The 13690-nt window shown below is 37.5% G+C and overlaps 1 protein-coding gene across 4 annotated transcripts in view; it reads left to right on the top strand.

Annotated features, from left to right (window-relative positions):
• Positions 1-13690, top strand: part of LOC100880603 (uncharacterized) — a 106350-nt gene that overhangs the window by 16222 nt on the left and 76438 nt on the right. For all 4 annotated transcript variants that reach the window (XM_076540063.1, XM_076540062.1, XM_076540061.1 and 1 more), the window contains one exon: positions 5914-6165. In XM_076540063.1, the coding sequence (XP_076396178.1) occupies positions 5914-6165 (252 nt within the window). The remainder of the gene's footprint in view (positions 1-5913; positions 6166-13690) is intronic.

Here is a 13690-nt window from a genome sequence, read left to right as displayed (position 1 = left end):
GGAACAAGAACTCTGTAACTTGACCGTGCAGAATTTTTCTCGTTGCAATTTCGACGCGTATAAAATTGTATTTGAACTGTTTTTCCTGCATTTTGTAGATTGGACGACCGCGGACAACATTCATTCCGTATACGCGAAATTTGACAAAAAATTACTTTTCCGAATAATATTTTGAAATATGAAATTCACGGGAACGTTTCAGACTCAGTAATTTATAGGGAAAAGGATTGACGGGAAACGATTAACACCGTGCTCTTTTTTCTTTCTTAACCATTGATACAAATTGCTCGATGCCAAATAGGAAAGATAGTTGGTACCGCAAAGGGTTAAATGCCTCCGCAAATGTTGCGTGAGGTGATGCGCTGACGAGTCAAGTGTGCCTATTCGTTGATTCGTGTTACAGAGAAAGCCGTGTGCGTGCACGGTACCTGAGTCAAATTCCCCGTATATCGTGTATCGAGTGTGCATACATGTGTCTTTGCTAGTGTGCGCGTTCCCCCCAGTGTTGATTCACTCCTGTACACACATGCTACTTTACCGAGTCGTACGTGAGCTCGCGCTAGCGATGGCTTTCGACCGTTCTCGATCCGAACAAGCTTCTTAAATAACCTTCCTTCGATTCAAAAATATTTACTATCATTTTAAATATTAAGATAATTGCCTACAATTATGTTACATCGATGGTAGTAAAACTATGCGACAGTAACAACTTAAATAATATTTTTCTCGCGCGTAAAGAATCTTGTGAATTAAAATTTTGATTCGCGCTCAAATAGTAGGTAATTACATAGTTACTTTTTCTTTGTACTTTTACTTTGTTCAAACATGCCCACGTTTAAACAGCGCTCTTTTACTTTAAAAGTTATTACTCCTCAATTTATTTTTTCCGCTATAAAGTTGTTAAGGAAAGTGTAACTAAAATTATTGCGTTGAAGATCGTAGCCATCGCTGCTCGTAGAATTCGTGTACGCGAATATAGCCTAAAGGCTGTTTCACAAACAGCGCTCGACTCGCAATGGGGATCTAAATCCAAATGAAAATAGGAACACGTGTGTGAAGGTTGTATATCGATTTCGGTGTAATACATAGGGCTGCGTGAATAAATTTCGAAACATAGCGTGCAACGGTAAATACGAAACTGGAAGTTAGCTTCGTTCCTTCATTTTTGTTTCGTAAATGATTGCGCCGAATAAACGTTAAATAAATTCCTTCTTGAATATTTGGATTTTGATAATTGGTATTCATGAGAGAGGAAAAGAGAGAGGAAAAGACTTATTTGTGATGCAGTTTTAAGGCTGATATCGATCAACGAAACGGAATATATTATTCGAGTAACAGAATATTTACACAAGAAAAGCTTGTTTGTCCGTGTAATAAACGAGGAACTTCTTTTTAACGGACTGTATACCGTAAATTTGCATCTAATAATTTAAATTTCAAAACCAGTTAAATACCGTGAGTCAACCAGATTCCATTTACAACTCTAATCGATTTAGCTGTACATAAAAACGAGAAATCGGGACACGTTTCTTTTTATTTGCATCGTTATTCATTAGTTTTGCTTTAGTGTTGCATTATGTCGAAACTAATTAATCTACATTCGTGATTTCTACTTACACTCGGAATTAAGTAAAGAAATAATTAACGCGAATTTATTTTTGGAAAATTTCGATATAACTCAGCGTTTAAATTTCAGAATGAAATTTTAAAAGCAGACAGGCAAATTGACATACTAAAATAAAATTTTTAACGTTAAAAGATTTTTAATTAAATGGCGATATGAAGCAATTAGTCGAGATTGTTTCTCTTCTCGTCATATTCGATCGATAAACAAAAGTAAACAATCTATTTTTGCCTATATTTTTATCAATCTGCAAGTGAAGTCAAGGATACCAAAGCCGGCACACATTGTGCCTCATGATTATTAAACAGTCCTCGATCGTGTCTTTCTGTCCGCCGGCCAATCTGCATATTAGCTTTATTTATAACAGCTGCCGCGATTAATCACGAAATAAAATGTACGATGCACGGTTATAAGCGCCGTGCGCCTATGTGTTTGCCGGACAAATCGATATTTTCGTTTCTATGCACGAACAACAACATCTGGATGATAATCAACGAAACAGAGAACTCCTTGCCAACTATTTCTCTAGATTTCTCTTATTTCTTAACGTTTTCTTTCCTTTTCTTTTTTAAGATTGACAGCAAGGTATTTTATATTTTACTGAAAGGTTAAATGACACTGATTGAAAATTAGAGATGCTTGGGTGTACTGTATAGTTACTCTAGGTTAGGTTCCCTCCTTATTATCGTTAGTGAAAGGAAGGATGCTGCGCTATTATTTAGAGTAGCGAATGGTAGGACTACTAATGAATTATTATAAAAAAAATTTCGTAAATTTGAAATATTTCTAGTAAGTAATTGTATGGTATTTTTCTAATGGTCGATGAATGAGCGTCACTGGGCATGACTGACAACGAGCATAAATAATAAAGCGATCGTAACGTTTCGCGTGTGTACACGAATAAAATGTGCTCGAACGAGGCATCGACAAGCCGCGTTGAATAATACATGGCGTTGTCGCTATATTCCACGATGCCACGGCGAAATATTTGGCTGGGTCGGTACGCGATGGTAATTGGAGTGTGTGAGGGTAAATAATGAAGGCAGAAACGCTTCACGAAAATCCATGCACAACGGGCCAAGTGGACTCTACGTGAACGCGCGATGCTGGCGGGGAATAGTTGAAGAGAAGTGGGGATAGGAGAAAGAGAGAAAAAAAGGGAGGAGAGTTGGTAGATGCAATTGCGATATCAATGGCGTTGGGGTTTCGCAGACGATGCAGCTGTAGCAGAGAAACGAGATTAACGCTATAAATACCATTGGTGGTCGAGCCAGGCCAGATCGTGTCTTCTTGACCAACGTGGAAACTTTTGGCCGCGACTGTACCCTTAAAACATTGGAAATAGTTATGGCAGTGGTGCTCATTCCACGGGCAGCTATACTCTACGTTTATTGATTCAATTATGTAACACGAACTCGCCTTGATTGATACAGAGAGAGCACGTGCTTTCGATTAAGTGGGAGTATATTTTTTCCAATCATTGATCGAATGGGATGCACTTTCTTTTCGACGCGTTATCGCTGCTACGACAACGGCGTATCTTTTTGTTGCGTCAACATTTTTGTATCTACAGATTCGCGTAAAAGGAAATATTTAAAAAATGTTAATTAGCATGAAATTTAAATATTTTTTTGCGGGCGCTGAAACGATAATTTTAATACGTACGGACGGAAACTTCGTAGCGCTTCGTAGTTACTAATTATCAATTTCTTAATCGCGGTTGCATTATTTTTCTCGCTTTTATCGTAAATAAGTAGATTCGAGTTGAATTTTAATTGGAACAATGCACGAGAAACATTATTATTTCTCGTTATTATGTTTATTTGCGAAGGGAAGATAAAAAGGAAAATATGGTTAAGTGGATGGTAGCATGTCTCGAGGAACGGATTATTACAGGCCTGACTTGGCGGACAATTAAACTCGATGCAATCGCAGTAGGAAATAGCCGTGCTATTGAAGTATTAGAGTTAACGAAGTAATTGTGCTTTTTTTGCGAGCATCCCGCGATGTTTGTGTATCCTGAATAAGAATTAAAGAACCGTGCCCATTATTTCCGTCTATATTCGAGCATTTAATCGTTCCGTCTTTCTTCTTCTCGGCTCCAGAAAAAAATTATAATTCTACGTTGCAATTACGAGAAGATTGTATTTTACGACAGATAAAAACGGGCTTCGAAATGCAAATTGTAGGACCTTTCTGTCGCTTTTACATCGACAATTCGTACGATTTCAAATCGACCGTAGTAAATAAAGCAAAAGAAGAAGAATCGGACAAGTTCTGGCTGCAAAAGTAGACGGTTCTATGGAGTCAGTGCGAAGCAATAAGAGAGAGAGGGACAGGAAACGAAAGGCGTTTCTCTTTTGCACTCGGTTGCTATTGGATATTCCGAATTACGATGGCAATCTTTTTCATTGCCGTGAAAGCTCGGGACATCGCATTTGCAATTCGATACGACTCGGTGTTTGAACTCGTATTAACTCACAGCTGCGTGGAAAAGGTGAATACACCTCTTTTCATCAGGAAAAATTGAAACAGATAACAAATGCGATCCAACTATTTCATTCTAAATCACCAAATATTATGTCAGCCATCAAAAATTTTAGGCATCCAGTAAATAAAATTTGCTTTAGAATATGTAGTCCAAAGTACATTTATAAAATAACGTCGGATTCAAAATTAAAATTGAATAAGATTAGATAAGAATATCTAATAGTAACCGTATACTTATCTCTGTGTACGTAACACCTTGAGCACGTACACAATTTCGGTATCGTTAAATTATGTTTCCATTTGTCACGAAACATACAATGCTTTTTTATTCATTTTTTAAAGTACCTTTAAATAAATATCTATGGATCACTTTTGTCCGAACTACCGATAATGTATTCATTTAAACGCGCTTGAATAGAAAAATTTAATTTTGCCGCGGGAGTAGCGCGCATGCGCGATACGCAGCGCGCGATACGCCGCTTCGTTTAAACATTGATTGTATCTTAACAGAAAATGTACAAGAAGCGATATGAAAAGGTACAAATCGTTCACATAAAGACTCGCTGAAAAATTATACGAGAGACTGTTATAAAAGTTTTCTTGTTGAACTCATTTTATTCCTGTATTTGTGCTCGTGTACGATAATAAACGTTTTCCTCTTCGGCGAACGACGCTCGCAATCTTTTAGTTGAAAATGATAAATGAAAATCGGTACCAGAGTCATTCATCGTCAAAAATATTGGATCGAGTGAAAATTATCTTTTCAACGCTTTAATCAAATGTTTGCGATATACTCGAGGAAAAATTAAGCCGCTTCTTATCTAACCGTAGCTGATTTTAAAGAGGCTCGTTTATTAAATGTCACCACTCGCGTATAAATAGCCAAGGCATAATCGTATCGATAATCCATAATTCTCGAAAGCTGACACGAAATTTGTATTAAAAGCATGGAATTGATACGTTTTATTTTTCACCGGGGCTGCGCGAGAGAGAACCGCTTTTAAATGTACCTTGGAAAATTTATTGCTTTACCTTCATTAGTTTCCACGTTATCTGAATTTAAACACGCCGTGTGCCATTTTTTATTCACACTTTTAAACGAGCTCAAGGTTTATCAATCAACAATATCAACAGCCTGTTAAGTAGAATTTTTTTTTCAATATTCTCGAGAACGGTAATAGGATTCATTCGACGTCGGTAAAATATTTTGAATTCTTCATCGAGGATAGAAAATTGTGTTGAGGCACGCGATAATTTATTCTGACGTGTAGTAAGAAATTCACAATATCAAGACGATAAGGCACCTTTTATAATACTTATTAAGAAACAATAGCGTTAGCGGTAAATACTCTTTAAAAGCAGCACATTGTTACAAATGAGACCCTCCTGGCATGGGATATGAGTCATCTAACGACTTGTTTCACTCGACGAACATCCATAAAACCAAACTGACGGCCTACAAATAAGCATGCTCGACGGTAACCCTTAAATGTTCTTTGCCGTTTCGCTGACAACGAAACGTTGCCTTATTTTTCCTCTTCTCGAATACCGCGTGAAATTAACAATAATTACCATTTACCGAGAAACGATCAACGAAACTGCTGGCAACTGGCTACGTCCACGGAAAAACTGGGAGTCGCTGATTAATTTTATAAATAACTCTCCTAGAATTTCTGACAGATTCCCTGAAGAAACCTGATTTACCGATATTATGTTTAATTTTAAATATCTGGATTAAATTTTAATTACGAAAGGTTTGAGAATGGTTGGATTAATTGTGAAAAATGTTTTTGTTGCAGTTATTGGGCAGTGCTTGCTTCAGCCACGGCCCGTACACATTTTACAAAGCGGTGAGGATAGGAAACGGTCGTGTCCTGCGTTTAGGCAGCTTCTTCCTGACAAAATTGTGGAGCGATGCCGACTTGGTTAGCATCGGGGAACTTCAACTTTTATGGATGGATAGTCGGGGCCCAAATCAACCTCTGGCATCTTTACGGCTCTACTTCTTGCCAGAGAACACCCCGGATGGCCGAAGGGACACGCACGGAGAGGTAATTATCGCTTTTTCCTACACTTTTCTTCGACACCGAAAATAAGTTATTAGAATCGAAGTAGTCTCACTTTCCTTCAACAAAAAGGAAACCTGATTTTGATAGAAGTGAACGGACATTGTTCTTATCGTTGGTAAAAGGGAGTTTCTAAATATATAATATACGAAGAGCCAACAAATAACTGGTCTTTTAATTGAAAAACATACAACGTGAATAATTGTAAATTAACCGGTAATCTGCGAATAGCAGAGCGTGTCGTTTCGCGAGAAGGAAATGTTCCTTCGACGTAAACCGGTTTATGGGTTTTGTTGCATTGCTCGATCATTTTATTGGGAAAAATTTGCAGAAACTCGAAAACATCTATTTTCCTAACTACACGTTATTTATTTACGATTATAAACCTCGCTTTACACAATTAATATAAACGTCGCGTCGACTCGAAGCCCATTAGCACAATCTTCAATGTCAACGACGATTGATTAATCGTCGACTGAAATCCAGGCAATAAAAAAATGCTGTATTAATAATTACGACGAAACAATGACGTTAAATGCAAAAATCTAAGCGCGTTATTAGATTCCGTAGATTTTTCATACGACTGATGGGTTAATTTCTGTAGTTAGCGAGGTAATTTCATTAGAACAATTAGGAGGATCTGAAACTACTCGGTTGTCAGATTAGATACGAAAGTGATTGATCGCGTGTTCGTTTAAAAAAATTGTATTCGATTGACATCGAGTTCAATTACAAAAAGTTGTATGTAATTTGACTTCGGATTCTTTTTCATAATCGTCGAAAGCTGGATAAACCAGTTTTATGTAATTAAGCGAATTTATGTTATCGTGAAACGTGCATCAATAGAGAAACGGATTAACGTTCATCAGCACGTGGCTTGTACGTGTATTGCGTTTCATAAAACTAACATTTAAACCGGAGAATGCATTATTCATTACGTCATTTCTGCGGACAGTATTAGAACGTAACCTTGTCCAGCTCGTAGATATGTACTTGTATTTCTGCGTACAGTTACACGCTGTAATGGAGTGTTGTTTCAGAACTAAAACTCATTATGCCGAGAAGTTTTTTTGGATACTCTTTAATATTTCAATTTAAAAAATCGTGGGTTTTTTTGCACGTACGTCATTAATCAAATAAATATATTTTATAATTCTCGACCGGTTAAATTTGATAAAATATCTACTTTTATTGAAAATGTTTATAACGAAACCTTGACAAACGAAAGCTATCGACCTTGGGAATTTCATTGGTCTTATAGAGGAACACGAGTAATTCAGCTAATTATCTCGGTAATAGGCGAACAAAGACAAATAAAATTTAGATTATTTTTTAGACGAAACAAAGTGAACGGTAAATATTTTTATATTTTCAATCTCGAAATGGAGCGATATTCGTCCTGTGTACAGAGTGCAGTCGAAAAATTTTTAGGATATCTCCAATAATCTCACAAAGAAATGTTTGAAATAAAAGTCCCTCTGCAAACTGTGATCAAGACATTTTTAAAATTTTCAAATAAAAAATTATTTTGATTACTGTAACATACTGCACAAGTTGCAAACAAAGAATTGTTCCAACTTTATTCAAGTCGCAATAATTGCTCCATTAGACGGATATTAAAGGTAAATTTATGCAAACAGATCGCATGAATTTAGAAAGAAACGTGTTCGATTTCAATATACGTTGGAAAAAAGAAAAATTCGATAACCGATATTTCGTTTTCGCGTTCCTCTATTAGCAACGAAAATATAAATCTATATTTTGTTTCACGAGTACCACCATGGAATTTCACGCATTCTTCAACTCCGCCATTCCGATCTATTTTCTCCTCTTTCCCTTCGTTACAAACATTACTCCTCGATCCGCGTATTTCCCAAATATTACTCTGCCTTGAAACCACGTTTCATCGCGGGTTCGTTAAATAATTGTATATCTTGAACTCGTCGAATTGTCTACGAAAATTTCACTCCATTTTATTCGACTATAATCATTAATTGTTACACGGTCGCGTTGTCTCGTTAACGTTCATCAAAGATCAACACCGACACGGCAAATATTTATACACATCTTGCACGATGATACAACGCAAACATACCATTCAAACTTGGAGTAAAGTTTTCTGAAAATTTTGTGTTCTTAAGCAGACTTCGCCTCCTATGTTTTACTATTATAGCGACGGAGTCGTGTAAGAAATTTCATAATTAACGAGTCGCGGTGAAAAATCGTATTGGAGCGGTTGTATAGTGCAAGTGAAATAGTTGTACTATTGAAAGTTGTACTAGAGACGAGTAGTACGAAGAAAAGGACTAGTAGAATAATCAAAAGCGGACTGTCGCGAAAGGAAACGGTCGTTAAAGAAGGAGACCATTAGCATGTCGTTAGCATAATACAAGGTGAATTTGATTCCGAGTACACGAATGTGCCCTGGACAATATCGTGGCAGCGGTAATCGTGTTATTATAAGACAGATTAATTCCAGTTGAAACGAGTACCATCGAACCTTCGACCCTTTTGCGGTCTACCACCGGTCGATCGTTTAATTCCAATAAAATTCGATGAATAATTACGGATACCTTTCCGAAGAGGCAAGTGTTGTCTTATGAAAACAGGATGTGCAGCGATTTGTAAATCGAGTAAAAACGAGGGGAGGAAAAAAAGAAAAGGGGAGATATAAAAATCGAAAGATCGAAAAAAGAAAAGCGTGTCGCGGTATTGTGGAGTATATCGTAAATACGAATTGAAAAGAGAAAATGGCAAAGAAGAGCGAGCAAAGTGTTGTTTTGCATGCGTTCCATCGCGATCGAACATACACGTGGTGAATATTTCATTGCACTCTGTCAGAAAACACTTTACGCTCGTTTATTTCCTCCCCGCCGGAGAAAACCGATAGAAAGAAATATAATAATTTGTTCCTGGAACGATGAAATTTATTTGCTCTCGTTTTTTTCGCCCGATCTTATTCGTTTCTGATAAATGGCTGAAAATTTCGGTGCAAGAGCACTCGATTCGAGTTCCGGGAGTATTAAGTATCCGAAAGTGCCCAAACATCTGGCTCGAGTACTCGAATAGACCAAGTACTCGGGTACCTAGGTGTTAGCAGAACCTGAACGCGAGCGGAACTTAACTCGAGTTCTTAATTATTAAGTGTCTAAAGAGCTAAGTAGTATCTGGGTATCATGCTCGGGTAACTTAATGGACTTAAAGTTTTAGATAAAACAGCAACTGGAACGAGATTTCTTTTAACTACGAATATTCCCGGTTTAAAAGACGTACGAGAAAATTGTTGAAAAATAATTTAAAACGTAAATCGCACTTTCAACAATTTTGTAACGTTATGAACATAAAAATATTGCTTTCCAGGGAAGCACTTAGTATGAAAATGCATGCAATTAACGTTTGCTACGCGAGCTGAAGGAAACAAGAACGGATGAAAGGAAATTTCATTTAAACAGCGGGTCAACTAGTGGTGTAAACTTTCCATTTTCTGTTCTTTAGAAATATTTTATGTCGGAAGAAGAAAATTTGCTTATTCAGTTCTCCGTTCCGAAACGCTGTACTAATATTAACCGTACGAGCATTATTTTTAATTTATATCGACATTCGTGAAGAATATTAATGATTTTCCTGAATGGAAACGGGAATTCGAAAATATAATTATTCGTTGCATTCGGATAGGAATCAAAATTGTTTTCGAGCGTGTACAGGAGACGCACGATAAATTATTCGCGAAAAGCAACAGGAAATTAATATACACGAAACGTGCAACGATCACCTAATGCCGGTTTGTGTCGGGTTTGTACATACATGCATAAGTACTAACGCACAAAAATCAATACAGTGTTTGCAAAGGCTCTTATTCAGAAGCGTGACTTACATAACGCATTCAGTGCAGTGGCAATGTTTCATACAAATATGACTTCGTAAAGCCCTGTGCAAACTGCTGGAATCGTTTTCAACCACGATGATTACTTGCTTCTTTCGTCAGAATCTAAAATCCTTTTTTTCTTTCCCATTCAAAAGATGAAATTGACGGAGACCGTTGCATACGTGTTTTTTTTTTTCGATAAATTATTTTTATACGTTTTACGAGGCACTACATTTCTAACGAATCATCGTATAAATCAGTAAATTAACAAGTTGACGGGTCAAATTCATTTAGCGGACAGTTTTCGATGTTCGAATTTTAAAACGCAATCAAACTCTGTTGCGAAAATATGGGATGAACGAGACGTAAAAAATAGGTCAGCTTAATTTGCTTTTAATGGAACTATATACGGTATACATATATCTGTATATTTTTGGACGTTTCGGTCGATGCAATTCATTATGTTTTATCGAATTTGTTGGCCCCCGAAATAAAAAGAATATCGAATATTCCTTCTCGTTGAATATTATTATTACGCCATGTTTAATTATTATTCGAGCCAGGTCCGATTCTACGACGTACACGATTGAATCTGTGGAACGAAATAATTAGGGAAATATTTAATTAATTTGTTAGTCTGCCCATTAACCCGTGCGAACCGATGAAACGTTCAACTATAAACGCACGAAATTTGCACATTAATTATATTTCGTTGACTTTTTATTTTCCTGCCGATACAAATAATACAATCGAAATAAATTATAATTCTATTCGCGTGACGTCAAGGATCGTCGACTACCATATTTCATCGACTCGGAAATTCTCGATCCTTTTTTTCCCTTCTTCTTCTCTGTACTCAATCAACGGTCGATTTTCGACGCAAGGCAAAATCTCGAAAACGATTTCCCGCCGAACAAATACATTCCAATCACACATTCCGTGAAACGATTGATTCACTCTCTCGAAAGTGGTATTAAATCTACCAAACGTTTATACCGTGAAATTAGAATTACCTTCTCTTCTTATTCGGCTCGATATTCTTTCTTTTAATTATTTATTTATCTCCGATATATCGTTATTAATTTTCGTTTCGGCGGCGTTAACAGCGCACGGGGTTCGTGTCTACCTAGCGATACGAATTTAATTTAACGTTTCCTGTAAACGCAGCCAGACTTAATTTGGCCAAATGATTAAAGACTGTAAATAGGAATTACCTGGTGAATACCATTACCGTTCCATTAGTAATTCAAAACAGCGAATTAAAGCATTAGGCGAAGAAATTAGTTATTAACGCGTTGAGTAGCGCGGGGGCCATTAGTAACCTGTATCGCGAATTCGATATAATCGAGTAATCGCGTAGAGAACACTGTAATAACAACGATGCATCTTGCGCAATGTATCGAGTAATAAAGTTCAATTGAAAAATGAAACGATCTTATTGCGAATAATTGCGTATTAACGTATTTAAATTGAGCGCGTTTAACGCGTCGAGTTAATGAAAGATGCAAATAAAGGAATGAAAGGAAGAAACGAATGATCGATACGTCGTATAATCTCTGTTATCGTTGTTTCAATAATGACGGTAAACGCGTTAAAATACATTGGACCGGATCAAAAGCCACCACCAGGCTCGTAACACATTTCGCAGAGAATTTCGAGGAACCATGGATGCTATTCGAGTCAGGTTTATTCCCATCTCTAGTGGTACAGTGTTAGTACGTTGTTGCTGCAGCATGGTTCGTATGGTGTGGCCTGGAGGGTTAGATGGGGGTGGACCACCACAGGGGTGCCGAATGGAGGCTATGTACAAGGTTGTGGAGCTACTCTATATAGGTAAATGGAGAGGGGACGAGAGAGAGAGGGAGAGAGAGCCAGTGTTATTGGTTTTTGTTGCGCATGCCTACTGCTGGCGCCAATCTGGCGAATTATTAGGCAAGTTTAACTGGCCAGAGGTGAGATAGATTATGACAGGGAGTTGGTAATTTAATGGTCCCGTTACTCTCTCTCTCTCTCTTCCCCGCTCTCCCTTCCTTCCTTCCTTCCTTCCCCTCTCCCTTTCTCTTCCTTTCTCTCTCCTGTATTAATTGATTAATGTCTTTTTTTAGCTGACCAGAGTTATCGATTGAAAATCAATGGTCCTGTTATCGTAGATTAATTTGACATCGTTTTATTGAAATATTTTTATTCGTTTAGATGGGGGGAACCGAGCAAACATACACGGCGCGTGTAAAATTAAAATTATTGATTTACGAGGTAACCGGGTAGGCAAAAATTATTCGAAATCGCGTAGGAGAAACGAGGAGGTCGAAAATTTGGTAATCGATGTGCAGTATTATGGCTAATTTTGTATCAGGGAAATATGTAAATAGAGACGGAGTCACGTCGATCAGTTATTTTCGCGCGAATTAAATGCATAGTTACTTATTAGCAGTTAATTATTATCGCTTGTTTTGTGTTATTTTTTATTATGTCAATGGGCCGTAAAAATGAAAAAGAAACGTATAGTCAGAGCATATTCCGGTCTATCTTTCTGGCGAAGAGCGAAGACAAGAAAGAAATTGACCAATAAGTAGCCGATGGTAGGATCGAATCCGTGATGACCGTCAATTTTCTCGTCTTACGTCCCGTTTTATTGGTTTCTGTCGAGCTGCCAAGGAACTCGCTCGATGGCACAAAATGGATTTTGATGGGTAATCAAAGAGAACGATTTGAGGGCTCGTTGGAACGAACGCAAAGATTTATGAGCAGCAGTAAACGCGGGTTGCGTTTAATCTTATATACTACACGTTTAGGTTTCATTCTTTTTTTCGACTCTAACAAATTTCCTTCTTCTTTTTTAATGATCCTCTTTCCAAAATTGCCTGCCCTGTTATCTCGGCTTCTGCTCGCTGTCCATCGTTTTCTCTTCTTCATCGCGTCCGTACACTCGAGAGATCCTGAAAAGCCAATTCCACAGATAAGCAAACACCTGCAGCTCTCCCTGCGTGGCTCGAAACACGAAATTAGCGTATACGAAACGCGTAACAACCGCCAAATGCGAATTCATCGGCGAAACGAGAGGGAAACTTTGATTCCGCGTTGTTTAGACCTCCACAAATATCAATATACTTCTTCGTTGCTGATTCGAACTTTCGTTAGACGGTTAATTCACCGTACGGTTTATATCGCTTTGCTCGGGGCTTCTATTTATTATTATGGCGACGTACAACAACGTATTTACGGCGTACAACTTGTGCGTTAATCTAATTTTAAATAATCAAAGCGTAAAGAACGCCGTGGAAATTAATTAAAGAAAATATCAAAATTGTCGAATTAATTATGCAACGACGTGTCTCGAACGTGTCTAGAATAATGAGAATCGCTCGACGTAAAGAAACTTCGATTAAAGGCACGACAAAAAGGAAAAAGAAAGAAGAGAAAGAGAGTAAAAAGTCGATTCCCCCTCTGACGGAGGAGAATACAAAGATAATTCTTCTTGAAATATTTCCCTTTGGTGAAACGATTTTATATTATGTCAAGTCGCCTATTCAGCTCGTTGGCCAGTGTCGAGCAGTTACAGTCGTCTTTCTTCAAGGTCCTCCTCCTACTCCTCTTCTTCTTCTTCCTCTTCTTTCTTTATGACCTCGTGCACGTTCATTCGCGTTG

The sequence above is a fragment of the Megachile rotundata genome, chromosome 15, assembly GCF_050947335.1.
Source record: "Megachile rotundata isolate GNS110a chromosome 15, iyMegRotu1, whole genome shotgun sequence".
NCBI classification, from domain to species: domain Eukaryota; kingdom Metazoa; phylum Arthropoda; class Insecta; order Hymenoptera; family Megachilidae; genus Megachile; species Megachile rotundata.
Note: the sequence above shows the minus strand (reverse complement) of the source record. Positions and strands in the feature narration are given on the sequence as shown.